The sequence below is a fragment of the Ochotona princeps genome, chromosome 23 (assembly GCF_030435755.1).
Source record: "Ochotona princeps isolate mOchPri1 chromosome 23, mOchPri1.hap1, whole genome shotgun sequence".
NCBI classification, from domain to species: Eukaryota; Metazoa; Chordata; class Mammalia; order Lagomorpha; family Ochotonidae; genus Ochotona; species Ochotona princeps.
In genome coordinates, this window is record NC_080854.1 from 4,973,326 (window position 1) to 5,001,308 (window position 27,983).

General features: G+C 39.1%; 1 protein-coding gene and 1 pseudogene across 10 annotated transcripts in view; one reads left to right on the forward strand and one right to left on the reverse strand.

The window, feature by feature from the left end:
* Positions 1-27,983, forward strand: part of ADAMTS6 (ADAM metallopeptidase with thrombospondin type 1 motif 6) — a 272,555-nt gene that overhangs the window by 216,375 nt on the left and 28,197 nt on the right. For 6 of the 10 annotated variants that reach the window (XM_058679970.1, XM_058679969.1, XM_058679971.1 and 3 more), the window contains 2 exons: positions 90-228; positions 20,112-20,241. In XM_058679970.1, the coding sequence (XP_058535953.1) occupies positions 90-228; positions 20,112-20,241 (269 nt within the window). Of the gene's footprint in view, positions 1-89; positions 229-423; positions 613-895; positions 985-20,111; positions 20,242-27,448; positions 27,541-27,983 lie in introns of those variants that run through there. The other 4 variants (XR_009247499.1, XR_009247497.1, XR_009247500.1 and 1 more) reach the window with 3 other exon arrangements.
* LOC118758225 (U2 spliceosomal RNA) lies at positions 22,091-22,217 on the reverse strand (annotated as a pseudogene).

Below are 27,983 nucleotides of genomic sequence, written 5' to 3' on the forward strand. Positions count from 1 at the left end.
TGATGTTTTCTTCTTCAAAAGAAATAATAAATGTCTGAATGAAGGCTCATTGTATTTTAATTGTCTTCACCAGTTGTTTTCAATGGCAGGTTCTGCTTCAGGAACAAAATTTGGGAATTAAATATAAATTCAACGTTCCTATCACCCGAACTGGCAGTGGAGATAATGAGGTTGGCTTTTCATGGAATTACCAGCCTTGGTCAGAATGCTCAGCCACTTGTGCAGGAGGTAAGGCACCAACTAGGCAGCCCCGTCAGAGGGCAGGATGGAGAACAAGATGTATCTGAGTGATGCTTTCTGTCCGCTAAAGAAGCTAATTGAAAACATTTCTTGCAGGTTTGCCTCAACTGTAATTTAGCAAAAGACTCTTTGCTTTAATTATATTATATTCCATTCGTTTTCAACCTCATGTAATTTGTACAGATATGTTGGTAAAATACATCTTGGCACAATGAGTGTCTCTGCTGGTGCTTCTCCCAAGACTAACTTGAAGGTGGGCTGTTTGCTTTTCGTGAACACATTCTTGGTAAAAGAACATAAAGTGTTTTAAATAAGAAAATGAGCAAGAATCAGACGTCACAGATGCAACTTCTTGGAATGGGGCATAAGAAAGTACGACAGTGTGCTTGTGTGTTGATGTGTGCATGTGTGTTTCCCACAAACATATTCAAACTCCCTTCTCCAGCCATCCAAGTTAAGGGGCTGTGTCCTGGGATGCTACAGTAATTACTAATGGGTCTCTGAGTTAGTGGTGGATACCGACCTGTGGTAGACCCTCAGAGAGGTAGAGGTAGGTGCTAGGTGGTCGTTGGTGATGTGTTGGTTGTCCCATGTGCGTTTTTCATGGGTGCCTTTTCCCCACAATTTACTCTATTCCTAATCCTCCTCCCTCTAGTGGCCACCAATGCAATTCTTTACCTCTGGCTGGGAGAGCAGGACAGTTGGCTTCCTTCAAAGCCAACACCCTTGCTGCTGCATGGACTGGTGAGTAGAAGTGCTGTGCGAGCAGCATCTTCCTTCTCTCTGGAGACTAAATGCATCGCCTCCACTGTACACCGCGATCCCAATAGGCCAGGGAACAGCTGGGCTAGCGGACCTCACCATTCCAAAAACAAAGAGAACCTTCTGAGTAGTGATGGAGAATGGGAACAGTTGAAGTAGCCAATATTTACCAGTCTATTCCCTTTCTAAACTATGCAGAAGTGTGTGATTTCACATGGACTTCATCCTATCCTGTCTTGAATCTCCTGTGTGAACACTTCTGATTTTCACGACTTGAATTTGATACATGCTTTTCAGATAAATAATCATATGTTTGTGTGCTCATTTAGAATTAAATAGTTAACTATAGCTCCAAAGTAAACACTATGCAAAATGAAGAAAGCAAAAAACAAGTTGATGTTGTCTCCTACATAAATACCATGAAACATGATTATATGTACTTTGTTATGTATTTTTATCCATTTTATGTTGAAATGGGTGGCAATATATAAAGCTTAAAAAAACTACAGGACATTGCCATTTCTTTTCATACATCAGTGACATTTACAATGAGTTACTCCAGTAAATGCCATCACAGTTTATTTTAGTCGGCATTTCTGCACACATCTTTCCTTATTAAAATTAAAGTCCTTTTATTCATCCATAAACTCATATCCCTTTTCACGTATCAACAAAAAGTCCTCATTAGAACCATGTGTATATAAATAAATAATTCCGGCCCTGAGTAAGGCAGATAAATCATCCAAGAAGAATCAAAACAAACTTTTTCAAATCTGTAGGAAATGTCTGAGTTGAGGTGAATTAGCTTGAAGTAGAGAAGGCTCAGGGAAAACACAGTAGTATCTTTCAGGACATGACAGAATGTTGAATGGCAAATTCTTATAGTGCCTGTTCTCCTTTGTGCTGAAATTGCTATATTTGGGGATGGCTTAGGCAGAGTCTTGTCTGAGGCCAAGGAGGGATTAAGTGAATTCTCAGATTCCTTTAACCCTGTGATTCTGATTCTGTTTACTCAGAAGGGAGATAGGCGAGGGCATGAGAACTGAATTTGGAAGAAACCTCTGATTTTCACTAAAGAAAGTGTGAAGAATCTAAAGGAGTATTATTCTCTTCTGTAGCACCTGTGTTAGGGGAAAAAAGTGATGTGTACGCATATGTATGTGTTTGTGTGTGTGAGAGAGAGAGGGTGAGAGAGGGAATAAAAAAGTAAAGGCAGGAGATGATCTTGGAGGGAGAGTTTTCTCCTCTTCGTTATTTCTATCTTGCGCTGCTTTGATTGATTCTGAAGCTACCGATCTTACATGCTTGAGATGGTATGGAACATATAAGTTGTGCTTGGTTGTGAGCAATCGTGAGCTTTCATGTGCTCACTGCCTCCTTTGGAGAGGGTGGCTGGGGCTTGAAAGCTGGCGGCCAAGGGACGAGGAGCTGCCATGTGAAAGTGATGCTCGGTGTGCAGTTCCTACAACACCAGCCTCATCACTTGGGAACGCGGTAGAAATGCTAGTCTGGAGACCCCATTTCAGACCCCATTTCAGACCCACTGAACGAAAGCTGAGTGCACCCCAGCAATGGTTTTAACAAAGTATCCAGGCGATTCTTAGGCCTGCTCAAGATCAAGTACAATGGTCTTGGCTGACATGAAAGCTGGAACTTGGCACTCTAGACACAGAATCCACATGCTTATCGTTGAAGTCTGCACATATTTGTAGATTCACTTTGCACTCCGAACAACATCTACAATGTGCCAATAGTTTGATAAAAATTTACGCGCGAATGAATGAAAGAAATTGGTTTCGGCAACTATGTATTTATGCTTATTGTTTTTTTGTGTAGAAAAATGAGACTCCAGAATTGCTCATTTTTTATGGGGTGGAATGAAACAATTGCCAAGAGACTATAATTTTCATTATCATGGACAAACAAAACCAATCTCCTCTCTGCTTACTCTGACTAGGTAGAAAGTGTTTCCTAGGCTCTCCCGTACAGACATGTTATCGAGGTTACTTTTCCTACACCTAGCCCTACTTTTAACCGCAGCTGGCTTAAGTACATGAAGCTTATGCTTGAAGGAAGTCCTTCAGGGCCCGGGAACCTGGATCCAAGGGAGCGACGGGCTCATCCGCTCTGTAATGGTAAATGAAATGCCAACCACGGACAAGAAACTTGTCAGGACAAAGTCTTTTCTGCCTGATTTTCACTCCAACGCTACAGATAAATTCACCATCAGCCCTTCAATACGTGGCTTTCAACCTTCCAGGGGTGTGCTGGGTGTCTAGAGGGTATGCAAAGTTTTACTTTTAAAAGGAAAGAGATAAACCAAAAAAAAAAAAAAAAAAGTTCTCAGTTGTCAGAAGATTTCTTGTTCTCACCTGCTATCCTCCTGTATGATTTACTAATGTCAAAACTTTTGGACTCTGAGTTTGGGAGCAACAATGATAACATTCTCTTTGGAGATCTTGTAAGAAGTGTTGAGATGGAATTGTTGTGGTTGCTTAGAAAACCCAATGACGAATCTAATGCAGCTGGAACATTGTTGGTGATTCAGCGCAAGTCAGGGTTGTCTCTCTGAGTCAGCGGTGAGACACTTCCTCAGCCTGATTAGGAATCTTTGAGATATGCTATGGGGTGTTTTCAGGATAAATGTCATTTTTAAGATACAGCCTTTGACTCTTCCTCTGAAGAAAAATAGCCCAAGCACAAGAAACTAAAACTCGACTATTTTTAGAACCATTGTTCCTGCTGCTAAAGTTCCTCTATTGTACGCCCAAAGCATTTTATACTCTATAATGTATCTGACTCTTAAATGTTCATGCAGTAGAATTAGGGAGTATCAAACTATGCTCATTGAAAAAGCTCGACTGGGTAGTGTATATCCTGTTGTTTCAAAATTCAAAGTTTTAGGAGGTTTTTGTTTTAGTAGTGTATCTTTGTGCTGTGACTTCTATTTAAAAGCTAGTTTGTGTCCTGGCTGCCCACTTCCCATCCAGCTCCCTGCCTGTGTCCTGGGAAAGCATCTGAGGATGGCCCAAAGCCTTGGGACCCTGCACTGGTTCTAGACCTAGAAGAAGCTCCTGGCTTTGGATGAGCTCAGTTTCAGCTATTGTGGCCACTTGGAGTGTAATCAGCAGATGGAAGATCTTTATGTCTCTCCTTCTCTCTCACCTTTCCAATAAAAATAAGCAAATCTTTGAAAGAAAATGTTTTTCCCTTTTTTTTGGAAAAAAAAAGTTTTCTTTGAAAAACATATTTATTTGAAAGGCAGACTAAGAGAGGGAGAGAGCTAGGAAGAGAGAGGTATTCTTGGTCTGCTGGTTCACTCTGGAATGGCCACAAATATTGGGGCTGAGCTAGGCCAGACCAAAGCCAGATACCTGGAACTCCATCTGGGTCTCCCATGTGGGTAGCAGAGATCCAAGGACTTGGGCCACCTTCCCCTACTTTCCCAGGTCAATTAGCAAGGGACCTCGTCAGGAAGTGGAGCAGCCAGGACTTCAACCAGGGTTCCTATGCTTGTGTTACAGGCGCAGTTTAACTTGCTGCATCTCAAGACTGACCCCTGCATCAGGACTTGGAAAGGCTGCAGTGGTAGGCAGCTTCTTGCTTGTGGGCAGTAGAAGGTCCATAAAACCATTTGGTCTGGCCCTGCCAACACATGCAGGTGGAACTCCAAATTCAGTTAATCTTTAGCAATCTAATAAGACCCATGAATCTTATGAGTGTCTAATTGGCCCTTGTCAGAAAAAAGGCTCTCCTCCATAGCCCAAATAACAAAATATTTGTCACACTAGAAAAATCCAAAAAACAAAAAAAATCTAAGAGGATTCATGTATTAAAATCAACAATTGCAAATGAAACCACTCAGAGGTCCAGTTGGGAAAGCTACTTTACTTCCTGCAGATCTGCTAATACATCCACACTCCAGAGTTTACCTGCTGGAGAGTACAGTTGGCTCCGCAGGACCAGCTCAGACACAAGCTGTTGCAGCTGCACCCCTGTTACACAGGTTGTCCTCAGAAGACTTGACTTAGAATGCTACCCCAGAGGGAGCCTTTATGATGCCATCCCAGAGGCCACCTCCATCGCAGAGAATGCTCCTTACGGGCGGAAGGCAGCACCGTGAGCCCTCTGTACAGGGCACATTTGATTTTAGTCACACGTACTCTTTTTTACTGATGTTTGGCTAGATACATGACCCTCAAATTACCTGAAGAATTACCTGAAGGACTTTTGAAAACACCAACTATGAGGTTCTGCCACCAGCTTCAAATTCAGTAGGTCTGAAGTAGGCTCTAAGAATTTGCATGTCTAAGGAATTTTCAGGTGATGTTGCTGCTACTGGTTTACGAACCAGACTTCAACAAACTCTGAGCTAGACTCATTTCCTCAAGTAAATGCCTATTAAAACAAAATGACAGATCTGTTGGGTTGTAATTCATAGTACAGTTGGCAATCCACATTACCACTAATCTTTCTAATGACAAGTGGTTTTGCTCAGCTATGTAATAATAAATACAATTTTACAGTTTATGAAACATTTTCTGATGCCTGTTTCATTTGATCATACCCAACAACTGGTCTGTTAGCTTCAACAGAGCTTTTTGACTAGTTGGCAGCCTCAGAGGAGAAATATATATCTCCCCTTTCCTAGCCTGAAATGTATTTTTTTTAAAATGCTTTCCCTAGAGTAATAGTTCTTTCTGCCAAATATTGGAATCACCATGAGAACTCTAAACAGTTCTGATACTTGCACTCTGCCTCCAGAGTCTTACCAAGCTGGCTTAGGGGTGGGGATTGGGCTTCAGATTTTGAAGTTTCCTGGTACTGTTATTTTTTTAAGTATTAATTGACATGCCCCCATAGTTGAGAAGTACTGAGTTTGACACTCATTGGACGTTTTGAGTCTCAAAAAAATTAACTTTCAAATCCAAATGCTCCTGGGAGCATCATTCCTAACATGTGTCTCTTGGTGCACTGGTGACTGGGGCGCAGTCTGGTAGGACTTATAATTGAATACCTGGGGAGAGAGCAGGGCACCACAGAGAGGTCGAATGTACTGCTAGCCATGCACATGCTTATAGAAAGCTTTCCTGCAATTCTGTTAATTTTCACACTTTCTTCTTTACCTGATTAATCATTTATAAGCATCTAATTAATGCTTTACACATGACTGAAATTGGTGATAAACAGCTTTTCAAATCTCTTTGTTCTGATCACAAGCTATATTTAAGAGGTGTATGGCCTCCTTTTTAACCTCAATATTTATGAAAACTGATTTAAAAAAAGTTTTTCTCTTTGTGACTTACTGTAATCAAAGAAAGCCTTCTATTTGAGACATTGCTATTTCTTTAGGACTCGAACCTTTGTGAAATGCATCAATATTTATGATAATTTTCTACCTTATCTCTTTGGGCACATTCTCGGCTTTAACACTGTATTTAGCTTTGTGCCCATTCTATTATAAATAAACCTAATAATATTTTATTTGTAATTCAAACAGTGATCACAATGTATTGCAGTTTTAAATCTATAAATATATTAATACTTGTTCTGCCATTTAACTTTATTGGTATTTTTTCCTTTGTGTAGAACTAAGAAGCTTTCACACTGAGGAAGTGAGTTAGGCAATTCTGTCTTGATAAATAGAGACATCTCTGTTAAAACTTTGCAGCTGGGGTGGGGGGAATAAAACTTAGTTTGAGGAGGAGGACAGAGACCCTGTTGTCAGAGCCAGCTTTGGTTATATTTGGAGATTAAAGAGCAATGACATATATGTGTGCTTATGTTTTCTGTATGTGCATAGTTACCTACTATGTGATTATACAGGTATGTTTCTGATCAGTTGTCACTATTTGCGTGTATGTGCATGTGTATCACGTATAAACATAGAAACTTCCATCTAGCAGGGACAAGTTTTCTAATTTTTTTCTTATGTTTTATTTTGTGTGTTTTACCAGCTTCATCTACATTTTATACATATGTGAGTTGACTACTACTCTGAGATTTTAAGAAGCTTTGTGTGATTTTCAACTACTGTTTCAGATTTCCCTCACTTCGGTTCGTATTCCGCAGACTCAGGACACAGCAGAATACTCCACGTTCCTGAGGGAGAGAGGCTAACCCAGGGCCAGATAGCACACACGTGATTACGATGGAGGTGTTTGCACCTATATTAATGAACAAATTCAACATTTTTCTTCTGTCTAGGAAGCATTTTTAAAATTTGTTTTATTTATTTGAAAGGCAGTATGACAGAGAGTACTAGGGAGGGACAGAAAGAGAGAGGTGCAGAGAAATCTGTCTCCTGATTCATTTCCCACAGAGCCAGGGCTGAGCCAGGCTGAAGCCAAGGAACTTGGTGCTTGGGCTGCTTTCTCAGGTACTGTAGCAGGGAACTGGATCAGACAGTGAACAGCTGGAACTCCAACTGCATTCAGATACGGATGCCAGCGTGTCAGGTGGAAGCTTAATCCATTGTGACATATACTGGCCCCAAGAAGTAATGTTTGGAAGAATTAATGAGATACTAAGGGTACCATCAACCAAAAACATTTGAAAATCTCTGATGTGGGTGAATGAATGTCATTAAAATTGAATAAAAACAGGGCCTGTGTGATGCCTTAACTTCTTAATCCTCTGCATGCAGGCGGTTTGTGTCCAAGCTGCTCTGTTCCCATCCAGTTCCCTGCTTATGGCCTAGAAAGGCAGTGGAAAATGGCTCTGGACCTTGGGACCGTGCACCCACGTAGGAGACCTGTAACAAGCTCCTGTCATCAGATTAGCTCAGCTCCGACTGTTGTGGCTATTTGGGGAGTAAAACAGCAGATGGAAGATCTTTCTCTCCTTCTCTTTGTAAATCTACCTTTCCACTATACATAAATAAACCTTTTTTTAAAAAGTTGGGTAAAAACATGACATCTCACTTCCTTTTTTTTTAAAAAAAAAAAAGATTTTATTGTTATTGGAAAGCCGGATATACAGAGAGGAGGAGAGACAGAGAGGAAGATCTTCCATCCGATGTTTCACTCCCCAAGTGAGCCGCAACGGGCCGGTACGCGCCAATCCGATGCTGGGAACCAGGAACCTCTTCCAGGTCTCCCACGCGGGTGCAGGGTCCCAAAGCTTTGGGCCGTCCTCAACTGCTTTCCCAGGCCACAAGCAGGAAGCTGGATGGGAAGTGGAGCTGCCGGGATTAGAACCGGCGCCCATATGGGATCCCGGGACTTTCAAGGCGAGGACTTTAGCTGCTAGGCCATGCCGCCGGGCCCATCTCACTTCCTTTTGATAGATGTGGAATTTCAGTAAGAGGAAAAATTGCATATAATTCATTGTTCATAATGTAAAACTCGGACTCTTCCACATTGCCAGTTAGTGAATCTCAGACTCCTTCCTACCTGAAGCCAGTGTTCCATCTGATAGGGCATCCTGAATGTGCGTGAACATGCATGCCTCGCTCCTCTGTCTCTGTCCTGCTGAAGACTGGTGGCTGCTTAAAGCAGAAAAAGAAGGGGACAGTGGATATATTGAAAAGAATTCCTGAATGGTAAGCTCTTCTTTGTGACTGACGAGTTTATATAATAATTTATACAATTCCATTTGCAAATAGTATAATTTTCAAGTTATTTTAATGAAAGTGTCACGCAGATTTGTTCTTTTTAAAAAGTTGAACATTTCTGTATTGTTTCTATGGATACATTTTATGTTCATATATTTTTTAAAGATTCATTTTTTTTTTTTTTTTGAATTTGGAAAGTCAGATTTACAGAGAGAAGGAGAACCAGAGAGAAAGAGCTTTCATTTGCTGATTTGCTCTCCAAGTAGCCACAACGGCTGGAGCTGAGCTGATCCAAAGCCAGGAGCCAGGAGCCAGGAGCCTCTTTGGGTCTCCCACGTGGGTACAGGTCCCAAGGCCTTGGGGCAGCCTCAACTGCTTTCCCAGGCCACAAACAGGGAGCTTGAAGGGAAGTGGAGCAGCCGGGACATAACTGGCACCCATATGGGATCCCAGCACATGCAGGGTGAGGACTTTAGCCACTAGGCTACTGCACCAGCCCGTATGTTCATATAAAGAATGATAGAATATTAACATAATATTCACTTAAAAATTCAGTACTGCCATTCTAAAATAATTTGTAGGTTATTTTTGAAAGGCAATTATTAGAAAAAGTACAATGCAATCTTTAGATCAGAAATAATAATTGACCAATAGAGAACAATTCTGTAAGAACCAGTGAAACAGAAACAAATGCTTTACCTTTTTCGCAGATGTCATTGTGAATTTGTCTGCCTATTCTAAGGTGTCTGTAGAACACATTTAACATCAGTAAGCAGTCAGTTCATGTTATTGGTTAACTAACACAATGTGTCTCAAACATTGTGTCCTTCGTTCTTTTCTTTGAAGCAATAGTTATGATTGATTTTCAGGAAGTATTCCCCATCCCATCAAAGGTATTTTCAGTGTGAAGTTATGCTGTGTACCCTTGTTGGAAACCAGAGTCTTTCACATTTGATTCTTGTGTTTATCAAACTTAGGCATAAAACAAATTGCTGTGATATCATTAATAGTATACATATTCTATAAAAGTTATTTGAGTTTAGGAAGAATAAGGGTTGTGTTAAGTTGTGCTTATTATTCTCTAAATTTCTCTTTGAACCATAAGAGACCTAGACAGTGGCCTGTCCCAGCACTGAATATGGCACTCTCTTATTCACTCCTGCCATCTCTTCCTTTCAGATCCTTTTCACTGATGTGAAGAAAGAACGTCCCTAAATATATCAGATTAGATGTACTACACATTATAGCAGGGTACCCACGAGCATCATAGCTCCCAACATCCTTGACCCTGTCAACACCAAGTTCACTAGGGGTATTCCCATGTAGCCTTGAGAGAAAAGAAGTTCTCTGCAATAAACTCATGCCCCTGGCAGGTTCATTCTTTTTTTTTTTAATTTATTCATTAATTACATTGTGTTGTAATTACATAGAATCTGGGATTCTCCCCCCCACCCTCCCCCCATGGTGGGTTGCTCCACCCCGCTGCATAACCATAGTTCAAGTTTAGTTGGAATTCCCTCCCTGCAAGAATTTGCCAAGCATAGAGTCCAACATCCCATAGTCCAGACAAGTCCATCTACTTATTGGGAAGACCCTCTCTGGTCTGAGGGCAGAGTCAGCAGAGTATCTTCCCGGTCAAATAAAAGCACTAATATACCATCTGCAACAATTAACATCATTATGGATTGAATTGACATGATATTGAGCAGTCAACATGTTAAAAATAAATGCGATTTCTTAACCACTTTCTGTGACCCCCCATTCATAGTTCAATTTTAGTTTGTATACTACAAATGACATAATATCCATAACATAACATGATATGCTTAACATCATATCATATTAAATTAAGGCAAACATGTGGTATCTAACCTTTTGGGATTGGCTCATTTCCCTTAGCATTATGGTTTCCAGTTTGGCCCATTTGGCCACAAAGAACTGCATTTTGTTTTTTTTAATAGCTGAGTAGTATTCCATGGAGTAGATGAACCATAGCTTTCTTATCCAATCCTCTGCTGATGGGCATTTTGGCTGTTTCCATGTTTTTGCAATTACTGATTGTGCTGCTATGAACATAGGAGTGCATGTTGGTTTCTCATAAAACAAGTGTTCTGGATATATTCCTAGGAGTGCTATAGCTGGGTCATACGGTATGTCGATTTTGAGTTGTTTGAATATTCTCCATACTGATTGCCATAGAGGCTGTACTAATCTGCAGCCCCACCAGCAGTGGAGTAGGGTTGCTTTTTCCCCTGCAACCTCGCCAGCAAGTGTTGTTGGTGTTTTTCATGTGGGCCAGTCTTACTGGCGTTAGGTGGTATCTCATTGTTGTTTTAATTTGGATTTCCCTTATTGCCAGGGAGCTTGAGCATTTGTTCATATGTTTATTTGCCATTTGGGATTGTTCCTTTGTGAAATGTCTGCCCATTTCCCGTGCCCATTTCTTGAGTGGCTTGTTTATTTCGGTGTTTTGGCGGTTTTGTAATTCTTTGTATACTCTGGAGATTAGTCCTCTATCACCTATGTCGTGCGCGAAGATCTTCTCCCATTCTGTGGGCTGCTTTTTTACTTTGTTGATTGTTTCCTTTGCTGTGCAGAAGCTTCTTAGTTTGATGAGGTCCCATTTGTTTATTTTGGTCTCAATTTCTACTGCTTTTGGAGTCTTTTTTAGGAAGTGAGGGCCTACCCCTAAGTGTTGCAGTTTGAAGTTTGAAGGTTTCTGGATGCAGGTTTAGATCTTTTATCCATTTAGATTTGATCTTAGTACATGGTGAGAGGTGTGGGTCTATCTTTTTGTTTCTACAGGCTATCAACCAGTTGTCCCAACAGCATTTATTGAAGAGACCTTCCCATTTGCCTAGATTATCGTTTGTCCTTTTATCAAAGATTATTTGACTGTATCTGTGTGGGTTCCCTTCTGGTGTTTCTATTCTGCTCCATTGATCTTCCTCTCTATCTTTGTGCCAGTACCAGGCTGTTTTGATAACCACTGCCCTGTAGTATGTACAGAGGTCCGGGACTGTGATTCCCCTTGCTAACTTCCTGTTCTTCAGGATGGTTCTAGCTATTCGTGGTTTTTTGTGCTTCCAGATGAAACTTTGGATCATTGTTTCCAGTTCCATGAAGAATGCTTTTGGCAATTTGATTGGAATTGCGTTGAATGTATATATTGCTTTTGGCAGTATAGACATTTTAATGATATTGATTTTACCTATCCAGGAGCATGGGATATTACTCCATCTTTCTAGATCTTGTTCAATTTCTTTTTTCAGTAGTTTGTAGTTTTCCTCAAATAGGTCTCCTACATTTTTGGTTAGGTTTATTCCCAGATACTTCATGCTTTTCCCTGTTATTTTGAATGGTATCTTGCTGGTTAGATCTTATTCCAACTTGGGGCTATTAGCATACACTATGGCTGTTGATTTTTGTTCATTAATTTTGTACCCTGGCAGGTTCATTCTTACGGAAGCCAGTTCATTTATTTATTGGTTTGTCTGTCATAATTATTTTGACTTATTCATTAAAGAATGAATAAATATGTAATCCACTTTTTAAAAAATTATTTGAATTCTCTGCATAGTTTTAATATAACTTACATTTTCTACTGTCTTGTAAAAGGCTTTACACTTGAGAAATTACTTTGCTAATCTTGGCAGTCTTTAGTATTAGCCCCTGCACATTGTGGCTTATTTTGTCTTTACAATTAAGATTATAGCTAAAGGCAAGAATCCATTGCTAGCCCCCAAAACAGGCTTAAAAGGTTCATTTTCGTCATGTTTCATCATTTCCATTACTGTAATGCTTATATTCTTTGCTAACATGAACATGAACAGAGTTTGGATACATATGCACTCCCTGAAAACCTTCAGTAGGACTCAATATATGATTACAAGGAAATCTCCGTTTTTAATAAACAAATCAGCATATACAAGAAGCTCAAGATCTTGTACTGTTAAATCATTGCTCTAAAATTTTAAGTAAAAGATCTGAAATAAATAATATTTTACTGCATATCATGGAGATTATATCCTAATGTAATAAAATTAAAATTGTATTTATGTGTTTGAAAGTCAAAATTACAAAGACATGGAAAAATAGATCTTCCATGAGCTGTTAACTCCCCAAATGGCTGCGATGGCCAGGGTTGGGCCAGTCCGAAGCCAGGAACAGGAGCTTCTGCCTGGTCTCCCATGCGGACAGCAGGGTCCAAGCGCTTGGACTATCTTCCTCTACTTTCCCAGAAGCATTAACAGGCGGCTGGATGAGAAGTGGAGCAGCCGGGACTTGAACTGGTGCCCATATCAGATACAGGTATTGCAGGTTATGATCCAGCTCATTACACCATAATGCTGACAGGAAGTTAATTCTTTATATGAGGGAAATTGCTTTTTAATCCTCTCTGTAGTGAGTGTTTTGCCATCTGACATAGACATGCTGTTTTGACATCTCCAGCCCCATAGGAATGAACGTCACGCTGGTAAGAATTCAGGCACTGAGCACAACAAAGCCAACTGGAAAATACCAGACGCTTCTTTTCCAGACTTCTTACTCTGTAGAGTACAGGGTAAGGGCATACGTAAAAGGGAATAGAGCAGAGGTGGTTTTTAAAAAAAAAAAAAAATTGGTGAGCAATTGAAATGTGAAAAAAAAAGAGACAACTTTTAGAGAATTTTGGATCTGGAAGAAACATTAGAAATCGTCTGACTTGATTGACTTATTTTGCGAAAGAAAATTAAAAACTTGCCCAAAGTCAGTTACTTAAATTGACTATACCTCAAAAAGAAATAACGAAACATGGCAGGAGTTGGGCTGAGGAACACAAGAGTAAGATAAAGTGAATGGGAATGAGATCATAGTCTTTGAAGAGAATTCCTAAGATCAATGAGATCAGAAAAAAAAAAATCAGACAGCCACGCAGTAAAACAGAACTGTAAGCTGAAAATATTAGAACTGAAAATGCACCGGTTGGTTAGATAAGATACCTTCTACTTTGCATTATGCCAGCCACCTCCATTTTAACATAATCTCATTGAGGTTAAGACTGTTTTAGTTTTCCCCTTTATGATAATGAAAGCTATGCCTTAGACACTATAGGAACTCAGTGAATTAGATTAAGCTAGACACTTTCCATGGACTAAATTACTCTTCATATCTATTGAGTGGTAAGAATTCCCTCCTTGGATAATGTGGTTTCTTTTTATTATTATTTTATTTTTATTACCCAGTCAGATATACTGAGAGGAGGAGAGACAGAGAGGAAGTGGAGCTGCCGGGATTAGAACCAGCGGCCATATGGGATCAAGGCGAGGACCTTAGCCACTAGGCCACGCTGCCGAGCCCCGGATAATGTGGTTTCAAAAAACCGTGTGTGTGTGTGTGTGTGTGTGTGTGTGTGTGTGTGTTCCACCATTTCTTACCATCACTAAACACAGTTGCTCTAGAAAAATGCTTTCCACGCAACAATTTCCCTCCGACTATTCTATGTTTTTCAGAACATCTAGTTTTGCTTAGGAGGGAAGACATTGGAAAGGCAGAGAAGGGAAACTTGAAAGATCAAAAATAACAGGAGGCTGGGTGGAGCTGATTTGTACCCTGGGTGCCAGCTGTTAGATCCAAGGCAGATGGGCTTTGCTCTGCCCTGAAAAGGCCTGTGTCTGGCCAACAATCACACTACACAACAGCCAGATTCCAGCAGGAAAGGGCAAAGCCTAGAGACTTTTTTTCCCTCTGGCACTTGCCACTCTTTGGGATGCTGTCTGTACCAGATATTTAGATTAAATTAATATTGTTGGTCATATGCTCTGTATACTGTGGTTAGATAGTGTTGTCTGGTTGCTAGCTACTTTGGATAGATACTGTGGTTGAACAAATTGTTGCCTTAGCCACCAGCAACATTCTAAGTACAAGTTAAGACTTTTGTTTTGTTTTGTTTTGTTTTACTTCTTTCCTTCTATTTCTCTTCCAAAAAAAAAAAAAATTTCTTGAGTAGACATGATGTGTACTGTGCAGCTATAGTCAGTTATCTAGAGGTTGGTTGGCCCCTCAATCCTAAGGATATACTTATATCCCTTTTCTGTATTGACTCAGTCACATCTGGTTACAGACTGCCCGTTTATCAATGGAATTATCCAGAACTGAAATGATGGATCATAGAAGTAGATCTGAGACAATCCAGAAAGTCTGTCTCTGGCCCTCCATTACCAACTCCCTTCCCTTTTGCTCCAATACCTATTAGTCTTTCAAGTTAAATACAGCTGGTAGTTTCTATAAACTAAGCAATTTACATACCAGCAAGTGAAGGGCCCTGAGGAAGAGCAACATACAAATGAGTCTACAGAATTAGTTCATCCCTTACAAGACGAGAGATGGGAACACCTGAAAATACTGGGCATTTATTCTCTCGAGTAAGAGTAGCAGGTGAAGGATTCTTGCAGGACTCGCGTCTCTTTTGATGGGCTTCTCATTCATTTTCCTGTTACCTATGCCATTTCAAAATTAAAAGCCATTTTTCAATATGTAGGTAGAATAGCAATTCAAGTCTGGTACGCCTTATCTCATTGTGAAAAAGATCTTTAACTGTTGACAGAAGATTAAATATAGAATCTGATAAATTTATAAACAAAAACAGAGAATTATATTTCTGTGTTAAAAACCATCCTGCTGGGCCCGGCGGCGTGGCCTAGCGGCTAAAGTCCTCGCCTTGAAAGCCCCGGGATCCCACATGGGCGCCGGTTCTAATCCCGGCAGCTCCACTTCCCATCCAGCTCCCTGCTTGTGGCCTGGGAAAGCAGTTGAGGACGGCCCAATGCATTGGGACACTGCACCCGCGTGGGGGACCCGGAAGAGGTTCCTGGTTCCCGGCTTCGGGTTGGCGCGCACTGGCCCGTTGCGGCTCACTTGGGGAGTGAATCATCGGATGGAAGATCTTCCTCTCTGTCTCTCCTCCTCTGTGTATATCTGGCTGTAATAAAATGAATAAATCTTTAAAAAAAAAAAAACCATCCTGCTATCATATCTGATTCATTAACATCAAAGATTCAAAAGATAAGCACATAAAAAGGCTCTGGAAAAGACTCACCTTTTAGAGTTTAAGATAAATATGTTTGGGTAGTGGTATCTCTATGATGATATGAAAACATGATTTTTATTGTCTTGTAAAAAAAACAGGCGCACAGTTTTCATGCTGGTCACTTTAGGTTTTTCAAATACAAGCAGCGCAATTTTAAGTTTGTCCAATTGAATTTTGCAGACCATATACCTAGGTCCAAGGGATACAACCTCTGGAACGTTGCTTGTGATTAGCTGTACCCTGACCCATCATCTGACCTTTTCTATTTTGGTTATAAGCTAAAAGTCTTCCCATTTGAAAAGATAAAGAAGTTCTGGATATTCTAGGTAACTAGTTAGAATTATTCCCAACAAGGTTCAAAAAACCAAGTTGTTAGCACATTTTGCAAAGTGCTTTGAAAGAAGCTATCTATAAGATATTCCATCATATAAAAAGACATTTGATCACGTAAAAAGATTCTAAACTCAGTCATTTCTTTTGCTGGTCTGATTTAGATGATTTCCAGTTGATGAGCATTTTCTACTTTCCAAAGTTAAAACCTGTGTTTCTTTAATTCAAAGGCATATATTTAAAAATCCATTTATTTATGGTTTATGGTGTTATCCTATTGCTACTTACTTTAAAATAAAGGAAAACATCTGTCAACCTGCCATATGGGGGTAAAAGTTGAAAGGACATGTGAACACTGTTGAAGGCAAATAGTATAGTGTTATAAGATTTGGACTAGATTACTAGTAGAGTGATTCCTTGAGTATGAAATACCATGCTATTTAATGTAACTTTGTAGAAGAAAATTAATAAAAGATGACTACAGAAGAAAATGCATGTTTATGGAGCTGGTATGGTGGTGCAGCATGCTAATCCTCAACCTGTCACATCTGCATTCCATATGGGCACCAGTTCTAGTCCCGCCTGCTTTACTTCCACTCCAGCTCCCTGCCAATGTCCCTGGAAAGACAGGAAAAGATCGCCCAAGTCCTTGGAACCCTGCACCCACGTGGGAGACCCAGAAGAACCTCCTGGCTCGTGGATTCCAGACAAGCTCAGCTCTACCCTTGGCACCTTTTCAGCCCTTTGGAGAGTGAACTCGTGAATGAAAAATCAATTTCAATCTCTCTCTCTCTCTTTCTCTCTCCCTCCATTCACTCATTTTTCCTCCCCCATTTATTCTCCCACACCCGCTTTCTCTCTCTAATTCTTTCAAGTAAAACTAAATAATCTCTAATAAAAAAAAATGTATCTTTATCAAATACAACACAATTTCAGCTGTATGCTTGAGGACTTTAATTTTTACCTCACAAAAAAATAACATTCTAAAATTAAGAAGCTGAAATTAGCCCCAGAATACCCCTTAATTCTTCCTAAACTTTAAGAATTCTGGAAAACATGGCCAAAATTAAGTCAATTTGTGTTTTTTAACACTTACCCAATTTCTCATAAAAACATGGTGCCTTGAGCTTAGCATGATGTCTAATGAATGAATGAATGAGTGAGTGACCTGCAACACATTTATCTGGAAGTTTCAGTTTGTATATGTATGCAATTTTAAGCTAATTGCTGAATCCTACCAAATACTTAAATAATTCTACAAATAAAGCTTAGGAACAAAGCTATGGGTCTGTGAGTAATCTTCATCTTGTTCCTTGTGCTTTTCAAGTGAGCACAATGAGACCCAATTTTTATTTCAGGTCTTTGCCTTCAATATGGAGGGGCTTTCTAAATACAAGCACATCAATGGTGCACAAAATGAAAAAGTTGATTTAAAATGTGAGAGAGCAAACACACATGCGTGGGCATGAGTGAGGAGTAGAGTGGGCCAGAAAGTAGAAGGAGATGGCAGAAGGAGAGAGAAGCCAGCTTCAGCACCTTGTCTCCTTCCTGTCTCCAGAGAGGAACATCCCACCCACCCCCAAACTGCAGGCCTGTTTTATGACTACATGACTGGTACTTCTGCCCAGGTCTCAGCTAGAGGCCATCTGCCTGGAAGGGGCCACTCAACAGCCAAGTGAGTGGGTAGCCTTGTACATGGAAGGAGGATGGTGACTTGCAGGTACTTCAAGCTCCATGCTCCTTGATTGCTATCTCATATCAGTTCTTTGTATTTTCCAAATCTTTAACAATAGATATTATGTTACATTTTTTGGAGATAACACATAGCTAGAATTTATCTTGAAAGGAAATACAAGTCTCACTTCTACTGATATCTCATTTGATTCAAAATGCAGACGTCCTGAGTCTACATTAAAGACTACTTTTGAAAACTAGTGTGGTTATGGCTAAGCAGCATTTCTAGAGATAATTTAAAGTAAGCAAGATTTTATTCTAGCCCGTAGAAACTGAATGTTTCTGTCACTGAAATAAAGTAACATCTATTTTGTAGGCTTGAAAATGTTTCTTCTGTAAAACAAGCAAATTAATGTATCACATACCAATATTCTTGTTTCAAGTGGAATCATATTTTAATTACCGGGTGAGGGGGAATGTATGCTAACCTATAAAAACAATCTCCTGCTCTCCGTGGGAGAAGCGATATGTCAAACCAGAATGGATGAGTAATCCAAGCCATTATTGCAGTTGGTTGTTGAATCGTGACTAATGATAAAGCTATCTGTCTAGGTGGACCACATGGACTTATCTGCCCACAGTGACACAATGGCACAATGGAGAGATAGCTGATGAATATCACAGAACATCTGGGAGTGCTTCTCAGCTAGGCGTTGGCATGAATCACTCTTCCCTCAAAAATCTAAGCCTCATAGTTAAAAAAAATTCCAAACTGTTGTCATTGCCTGAACTGAGTTGTTTGGCCTATTCCAGGAGTTGAAAGGAAATGAACACAACCTATGCTGCCAGACATTTTACCAGTAAGTTGTTTGGCTTTGTTTTAGATGCCTAAATTGGGAATATGGAAAAGGTTTCTGTTATAGGTGATCGCAAAGGGCCTTGCGTCACCACGAGCAAACAAAAAGACCTTTTCCAACTACTTACCGTTACTGTGGAGGCCAGAGGATTGGGGCGGGAGAGGGGAGGATTGAACAGTTTTCCCTGTCAGTCTTTACACGCAAACAGTTTAGTTGAAGATGTACACAACACGATACCTGAAGCACCCAACCTGCAAAATTCTCAGGGCTCTTCCGGGACCTTGGGCAGAGCATTCGATTCCTAACTCCTTAGGAGTCGATTCCTTTCACTGAATCATACTCATGTGGATTTCCCTAATTGGAATCAAACTCTTCCTCTTCTTCTTCTTTTTTTTAAGTGTACTATTACTTAAAGAGGCAATAAATAAATAAGTCAATAAAAACAAAAACAAGTGAAGGCTCCTGTGGAAGTGGGATGTTCTAGGTATGAAGCTGTAGTTTCCTGAATCATGCTTTTTCTACGACTCTTTGTGGGTAATTTAACTTCCATGTTTATAGGATGGAGTGAGTGCCTGGAAAGGATAGTTTAGCCTCTGCTTTGATTTTCCTTTCCGGGAGTAACCTGTTATCTCGGAGTCTGTATAATCTGAAATAGTTAGCATTATCCTATAGTTCAACATTTTTCCTTGGTGTCTTGATATATACCTATCTTGGTTTTGCATAATTTCTCGACACTAAATGGAAAATGAGTATTCATGAAGTCTGTTCCCGAGGGATGTTTACAAATAAGAGTGTGTGTGTGTTTGTGTGTCTCTGTGTTTTCTGAAATGTGAGCAAGCTGTGGTGGATATCTTTGTCGTTAAATAATAAACATGCCTAGAATGTCCTAATGAGTATTTTTAGTTGTGGCAAACAGGTCATACAGACTCATTTTTACAAATGAAGATAAGCACTTGTAAATTAATATATGAATAAGTTATGTATAATTTTAACAACGGTTTAATCAACAGGGGATCGTCTCTCTTAAAGCAAACAGAATAGTATGTTAAAAAGGCTCATTGTGATCTTAAATTCTACACTTTAGGGGTTTTTCAAAAGATGCACATGGAAGAAAATTGGAAGAAAAAAATTAAATGTGTGAATGTGATATGCTCCTAACAATGACTGAACTGATGGGGTTTGTCCTACACAGTGTAAAAAAAAAAAAAAATGAATTTGTCCCTATGGTTTGTTTTTAAACAAGCATACAGCCATTGCTTTGTATTAAAACATATATTCTTTCATTTTATCTGGTGATATTTTGGGAAATTGAAGTTTGTTTTCTTTTAGCACGGAGAAGAATGTAGAAATGGAAATACCAATGGTGTAAAATTACCAATAGTCTTTTTTTTTTCTGCACTTGAAAACAGCTATGTTTCTCAATATGAAAACAATAATTTTGCCTAAAGTTTCGGTGCGATGACCAGGACTTCTCTCCTTTCTTAGAGAAGCAGGCAAGAGTGTCTGGAACAGATAAGACAGCAGCGATCCGGTGAGGTTGATTCCCCACAGAGGAAAGCTATGCAGACCTAGCTTATCGGAAGATAAACTACTCTTCAATTAATGATACCCTCCTTTTCTCAAGGTGTTCAAAGACAAGAAGTGGTGTGTAAAAGATTGGATGACAACTCTATTGTCCAGAACAATTACTGTGACCCAGACAGCAAGCCACCTGAAAATCAAAGAACTTGCAACACTGAGGCCTGCCCACCTGAGTAAGTAAAAAGCATTGGGGGCTGCTTGCTTCTGGCACGGAGAAGACAACTGTGTGTATTCATTCTGGAACACAGCCTTATGACAAAAGTAGATGAGGCTGGAAAAAGGCAAGGTGACATCAAAGTCATGTCTCATGTCTCCTTCACTGAAGCAAGAATTCTACCTACCTGTAGATTTCAGTTGTTAACCTTCACAAAGCAGTGAATTTGATCATGATAGTACTGGAACTGGTTGTATTTCTTCAATTTTGATGCATGCATCTACACATTTGAACATGCTTGAACTTAGAGTTGACCTTGCAACTGATGATGTCTTACAATAATAAGTGGCATTTTCTCGCTCTCTTAATAGTACAACAAAAGTTGTCTTATGTTTAATAAAACACAGGGATTTGTTTGTATTCATTTCTTTTGTATATGCTTTTCACAAAGTCCTAAAGACTTGTAAAAATGGTTTGGCAGTATTCAGGAATTTGAATCTAAGTTCCTGCATTTGGTGACTTGGTTTAAAATGCTGTCTTTGTAAAGCATTCTCCTTTGTGTTGGATGTAGGCACAGAGGTATTTCAGTCTCTCTGGAGTAATATAACAGTCACTCTAAAGCAAGGCACATGGAGAGAGCCCTTTCATCTTATGATGGTTTTAAAGTAGGGCTATAATCTGTAAGAACCAAAAGATTTCTTGATTGAACAAAAGACCGTGATGATTGTGGAGGCAGGGGGAAAGACCAGAATGCTGAATTCATCTTGACAAAACTGATTTTGGTAAAGACTGCTTGATAATTGCAGGACAAAACGTGTGAGTGATATTCTGTTTATGAGAAGTTAGGGTAACCCTTATCTGCTTGGTTAGCTACTAATCTAAAATTGATAAGGAAAAGGGGGAATAAGCAAATGAAAATATAGGTTCCAAACTCTAGAACTGAGTAGCCAAGGAGGACTTTATTATGAAGCAATCCCCTTTTTGGAAAATGACCACCATGAAGTTAAGTCACAAAAACCTGAAAAGGAAAAGAATGAATATTTAAGGAAGACTGACTCCTATGCTCTAGAAAAGTTTTAGGGTAGTGGCTACCAAGTAAAGGGCGTGAAATGTGGCGTGATCACAGTTTTGATTCTATTTTGTATAATTTTATGTCCGTTCACTTCAAAATGTGACAAGTATGTAACTAATTGCTCAAAGTCCAGCTGAAAAAAATGTGGAAATATGACTTCTGTGTTACAGAGATAATGTGTTTTGGTTGTTTTCATTTTCCTGTCTTCTTTAAGAAGCATTGAAAAACTATATCAATGAAATGATACTCAAAATCCTGAGGCTAGTTTTATCCTTTCGCATGTTTCTAATAACTGTGTATAATTGTGGGTCTTAATTCATCAAGCAAGTTCCCGGTGCTTAAGATTTTGATAGTTCTGTGTGGTGTTTGATCAGCCACTGAAGGTGGCTGAGTGGGTCTAATGACCCCTGGTCTTTTTGGCTGAAGCTTTTCATTATTTCTTTATGCTCAAGTGTTTAAATCCAGTGTACTCTTGTCGGATTTCAATCATTGGTCATTCCATCCCATATACTATGGGTTTCAATATAACAAGAGTGCTCTTAATAATTTAAGGACACTTAATATGTTCTTGACCATGATTAACATCAAGTTTTCCTGTTGTAGTTCTAACATGAAGTTGCTTATGTTTAGAAGTAGAGAAATGAAACTCGAAAGAGAAAATGCATAATGTGAAGGGTGGAAAATTCGTTTTGCTAGTTTTCTTGGAAATACCTAGTTATACATTTAAAATATTATTGATTATTTGGTTTTTTTCTTGGTTTTTTGAAATTTCTTCTTTATTCCTTTTGAATGAAACAGGAAATCCATTCTTTAGAATGGTTGTCATATATAATAAGATTTCTAATAGATGTTGCTATTAGTTAAAAATCATAGAAAGATTACTGAATTCACACTTGATCTTAGCCAAAAGGCCGAGAAGCGATAAGATTACTGAATTCAATAAAGTCTTAAATGAGTGTGGAAGGAAGGAGATAATATGTTTTGGATGATGATATGATAAACAAAAAGAAAACTTTAAAACCCATAATGCCATTGTTGACATTTTGATGTATATATTTCCAATCTTTCTATTACTATATAGGTACATATGGATATAAGTTGGCACAATTGGTGTTATGTTATCTATGAAGTGTTGTAGTCACTTTTCAACATATTTTTAAACTTTAAATATCTTTGACAAAATTCAGTAGATACATTTTTTGTATCTAAATTGGTAAGTTACCTTTAAAAATCTTGGTTCGGTTCTAGCTTTGATCTATGATACTATAAGGTTAACCATTTTTGTTGCTACAGTTTTCTCTCCATAATTATGGTCATATATGAAATAAATAGAAATAGAATGTTGGGTCCAACTGGAAGCACATTAGTCTTTGAGACGCCTTTTCATATTACTTTCACAAAAAATTGCACAAATGCATACTCCTGCTAGCAATCTATAAGAACTGTAGAATAGAAGGATAGTACTGAGTGTTATTATTTTAAAAGCAATCTTTAATTTTCTGGAGGGGGGAAATGCCATGTATCTTACATTTCTGATGAGGCTGACCTTCTGAAAATTATATTCAGTAGCCTCTTACACTGCTTCATTTGTGCCTTTTCTCTTCCTGACATGTCCTCTTTTTTTTAAACTAAAATATTTTATTATCAGTTTGCACAAATCCATTATTAAGGATATTAACTTTTATGTTCCAAAAGGGTTTTTTTTCCCTAGTGAATCATCTCTTCCATATTATTCATAATGTTTTTATCTAATCTTCACTTATTTAAAAATATTATTTCGGAAAAAATGGCCAACTTTTATTTCATTTGAAAGGTAGAGAGGGAGAGACAGAGGTCTTCTGTCCACTGGTTCACTCCCCAAATGGTCACAGCACCCAGGTTTGAGCCAGGCCAAAACCAGGAGCCAGTAACTGCATCTTGGTTTCTCATGTGAATAGCACCCAGCACTTGAACTGTCATGTTGCTTTCTTAGACACATTAGCAGGTAGCTGGATGGAAGTGGAGAAGCCAGAACTTGAGCTGGCACACATTTAATCTATCTGAAATATTCATGCATTTGCCTCCTAATTTGAGAAAAGGATCTGTATTTATTTTCAAATGTTTTCACAATGTCATTAGTTTAAAATTCGATTTTTTTTACATCAGAAACTATCTTTTCAAATAATGAAAAGGTCTGTCTGTTGAGAGAATCTGAAGATGCTGCATAGAAAAATAGAGAACAGTAAGATCTGTCCTTGCATAAAGAAAATGACAGGAGATTAAAAAGAATGAATAAAAGTATTTCAAAAAAGCAGGAACAGGATTTGCTTGTCCTAGGGAAAATTAGCATTATTGCAACAAATTTTTGTGAGAAATAGTTCAGTAGTCATGGTGATGCAGTGACTAGAATTGAAGATATCCTAATCCATAACATTGGCTTAAGTGGAGAAAAGGAAAGGATGAGTGGTTGCTAAAGAATATGGCTGACAGGAAATTAGTGTTGTGTCATAGGGAAAGAGCCTAATGCTGAGTCGAAATCCAAAGAGAAGGGCCAAGAGTTCAGTTGTTACCATGCTGTATTTTAATAGCAGGAGTATTTCTACAAAGAGAAATACAAAGAAAAATATATGAATATTAGATATTATGTCTGCATGATACTGTGATCTTTAAATTTCTGGAACCCAAAGAGGCAAAAACAGTAAAGAACTAAACATCACTGTAACATCATAACCATCATTTAAAAGCATTATCAATCAAATGCAATGTGGAAGGCACTGTCCTTTGGGGGAAATGGTTCCTTTTCCGAAGTACAGTGTAACTGGGCAAATTCATATAAAATAAATATAGTACAAGGCAAAAATGGCCAAGTATGGTGAGAGAGCTATAAGAAAGTGTGAAAGGTAGCTCCGAACGGAAAGAGATCAATTTTTTTTTTTTAAAGATTTTATTATTACTGAAAAGCCGGATATACAGAGAGGAGGACAGAGAGGAAGATCTTCCATCCGATGTTTCACTCCCCAAGTGAGCCGCAACGGGCCGGTACGCGCCAAACCGATGCCGGGAACCAGGAACCTCTTCCAGGTCTCCCACGCGGGTGCAGGGTCCCAAAGCTTTGGGCCGTCCTCTCCTGCTTTCCCAGGCCACAAGCAGGGAGCTGGATGGGAAGTGGAGCTGCCGGGATTAGAACCGGCTCCCATATGGGATCCCGGGGCTTTCAAGGCGAGGACTTTAGCCGCTAGACCACGCCGCCGGGCCCAGAGATCAATTTTTATCCGTGGCTAGGTTTTGTTTAATGACAGCTTTTATGGCATCATGTCCAACAGTTATTTTGCGTCGTTGGATCTCATCCATGAACTAGAATAGTAACATACTTTAAATTTAGAAAAAAAATCAATCAGAGTCCTCTTCTGAAATTCCAAAATAATGAGACCTGGGAAGAACCGTGGAAATCAGCTAGACTAATTCCCATTGTTTTACACAATAGGAGATGCTGCTTGTTTTTCCTACACAAGTTTTTCCTATTATATGCAAACATCATAGGTCAAATGTCTAGTAGAACTTCATTATAGATAGTTTTTCTTAATTTGTTGACACATTTCCAGTTGCCACAATTTTAGAATTTGTTGTTTTTCTTTTTTTTAAGTGTTGTTTATTTGTTTGTTTGAGAGACAAAAAAATGAAGGTCCCGAGCCAGTGGGTTACTCTCCAAATGCCACAATAACTGGGACTGGGCCAAAGTTGAATCCAGGAGCTGGGAGTGCCATCCAGATCTGCCACGCAGGTGGCATGAACCCAGTGTCCTGAGGTACCGCAGCTGACCCTTAGGGTGGGCACTGACCAAAACCTGGAGTCAGAAATAGGATTTGTGAATCTAACCCAGTCTACAGTGAATCACTCACAGGTGTCTTAAGCATCGTAACTACCTGGCTAAACACCCATTCCCTCCCACATTATTTTGAAAAAATGTAGAAAACTTTGACTATGGAATGTTTGGGATATACAGAGTTCCTCTTAGTATTTATTTCACTTTCCAGCTAGCTGGAATGACCGAAAGGTTTTTTTTTTTTTTTTTTTTAACAATTTCTTTTTTGTTTTGGAAAGCTACCTAAAAATTATTTTAAAAGCCAGAGCATTTTTTGTGTCTTTGTAAGGAGGCAACAAATTATATGATTGAATCTCTGATGAAAAATTGTCAAATTCTATCGTTTTTTAATTAGTATTTTGTGTGTTTTCTAAAGAGTTGATAATCACACCCTTGACTCTAGGACAAACAGTGGAAAAATCTCTTTTTTCATCTAAATATTTAATGTTAGTTTTATTTCTGTACATTCTGTCATTTCTCTGTAATTAGCCAGAAATAACATTGGTTTTATAATGGATTCCTTTCTCAGACTCTGATTAACTAAGGTTGTGTAGTGTCTCTCTTATTCCTGCCTCTAAATAATATTGTTTGTAGTCTAGGAGGCTGAATTTATGTATCAGATTACACAGGCTACACCAAGCACGCTTACTTCAGACACATGAATCCCCGTATTCGTTGGCAGCTGGTGGAAATGAAGGCACTGCTGAGGCCTGAGACAGTTTCATCACTGGGTGTTGGGAAGGATACGGGGAGAAAACAGTCCTGCAATTACTCAGCTACTAATGATTCAGCAATTGACATTTCCAGAAACAAAGTCTGTTCGTATGTTTGCCACTAAATCTAAAATAAAAGAGAACTAAGAATGTCCTCAAAGGGTTTCATCAAAAGGGTTTGATTTTATATCTAAATATGAAGAATGAAGATAAACAAAGCTGTTTGTCTTAAACTAGACAGGGAAAATGCAGAAAACAAGACAGGCAGATGCAGTGGAAATTGTAAAACTATTTAAATTACTGCGAGTGTGATTTAATTCTTCAGAGAGATGTGGGGCGGAATATGATGAGCAATAAAGATGCAACTAGGACTGGGAAGCCCAAAGTCAAAGTGACAGTCAGAGAAGGTGGGAAAGTGGTTAATACTTCTGCCTTCACGTATTCCAAGTCGAAGCGTAGAGTGATACACCTAGCCTAAGTTCCTGAGGCGAGGCAGTTGGCAATAAAAGAGCTTGAAGAATAAAAAAGGAGAGATGGCCCTGACCCTGTGGGGCAAAGAACAGCAACAACTCCTGAATCTTTGCTGTTGCTTCGAGCACCTGTGTTTAATTTGAATGAGATCATGGCTGGAGGTGGTATGACTGAACTTTTTGTGGCTGAGTTATACACATTTCTGTTTTAATTCCCTAATCTTGGTGATGAAATCACTGTTGCAAATTAAATCAGAGTTTCACTATGGCTGGCATGCAAGTTTTTATTCTCAGTACACATTTTTCTCTAGACCAAAAATGGTGCTAACAATTTGGGATAACGTTCATCTGTACAAAAAAAAAAAAAAAAGAAGAAGTAAAATAAATAGTAAAATCACTTTAATTCTCCTATGAAAAATAACAAAGAAAAGGGCTAGTGTCAAATCGTGTGAAAGTCAGTATTAAAATTATCACTCTTTAAATGAATTTTAGGTTGAAATTTTTAGATTTCTTAAGTTGAAGAAAATGATCAACTATGATACTTTTCTTTCTTTCTTTTTTGTTAAGATTTATTTATTTTATTACAAAGTCAGATATACAGAGAGGAGGAGAGACAGAAAGGAAGATCTTCCGTCCAATGATTCACTCCCAAAATGACAGCAATGGCCAGTGCTGCGCCGATCCTAAGCTGGGAACCTGGAACCTCTTCCGGGTCTCCCATGCGGGTGCAGGGTCCCAAAGCATTGGGCCGTCCTCCACTGCGTTCCCAGGCCACAAGCAGGGAGCTTGATGGGAAGTGGAGCTTCCGGGATTAGAACTGGCGCCCATATGTGATCTTGGCGCGTTCAAGGCGAGGACTTTAGCCGCTAGGCCACACCACCGGGTCCAATACTTTTATTTCTAAATGCAGGATTTCTTTTATAATTATGGATAAAGCAAATAGTCATAAACAAAGGCCACCGTAGCTTAGTTGGCCAAATGCAGGCTAAAATTTAGAATACTAAAATACTGGCTTCACTTGGTTGTTATCTTCCCAATGCAACCTGACACAATAGATATATGCTCTTGGAAATATCAAGGAAGTTATTAAGCTTTCCCTATTCTTCCCTCTGGGTGGTTGTTCACTCCAGAGCTTGAACATGTCCATATCTGTTGAGGAAAGCTAGATGCAAGATTCATAAGCACAGATTGAAGAAATGTGACTCCATGCTTGGGCTCTACATTCTACAGTTCAACAAGGTAACACATGAAGTTCAATTGAAATAGCTAGGTTCCATCATTACCGTTTGTTTCCCTCACACTGGATATTGTTTCTGTAACACAGAGCCCAAAATCTTGACTAGTGTGGAGTTAGCATTATTAAATGAAGTAAGAATTTCATTTGAAATAGCTTTCAATATTTCAAACAAAATACATTTCAAACCAGCTATTTCTGCTCTACAGGGGACATAGCCACTGAAATCTCCACATGCATTTCCTTATACATATGATTAGAAGGGAAAGTGATCCTTTTAGCGCCAGTTGACAGATAAGAATTCTTACAACAAGTCTTAGTTATTCGATGTGGTGAGGAGGCGAAGCAGGAGAGATATAGAGCTTATATCCACTGATTCAATGCCAAATTCCCACAATGGTGGAACAGGACCAGGGCTAGAGCCAAGACCT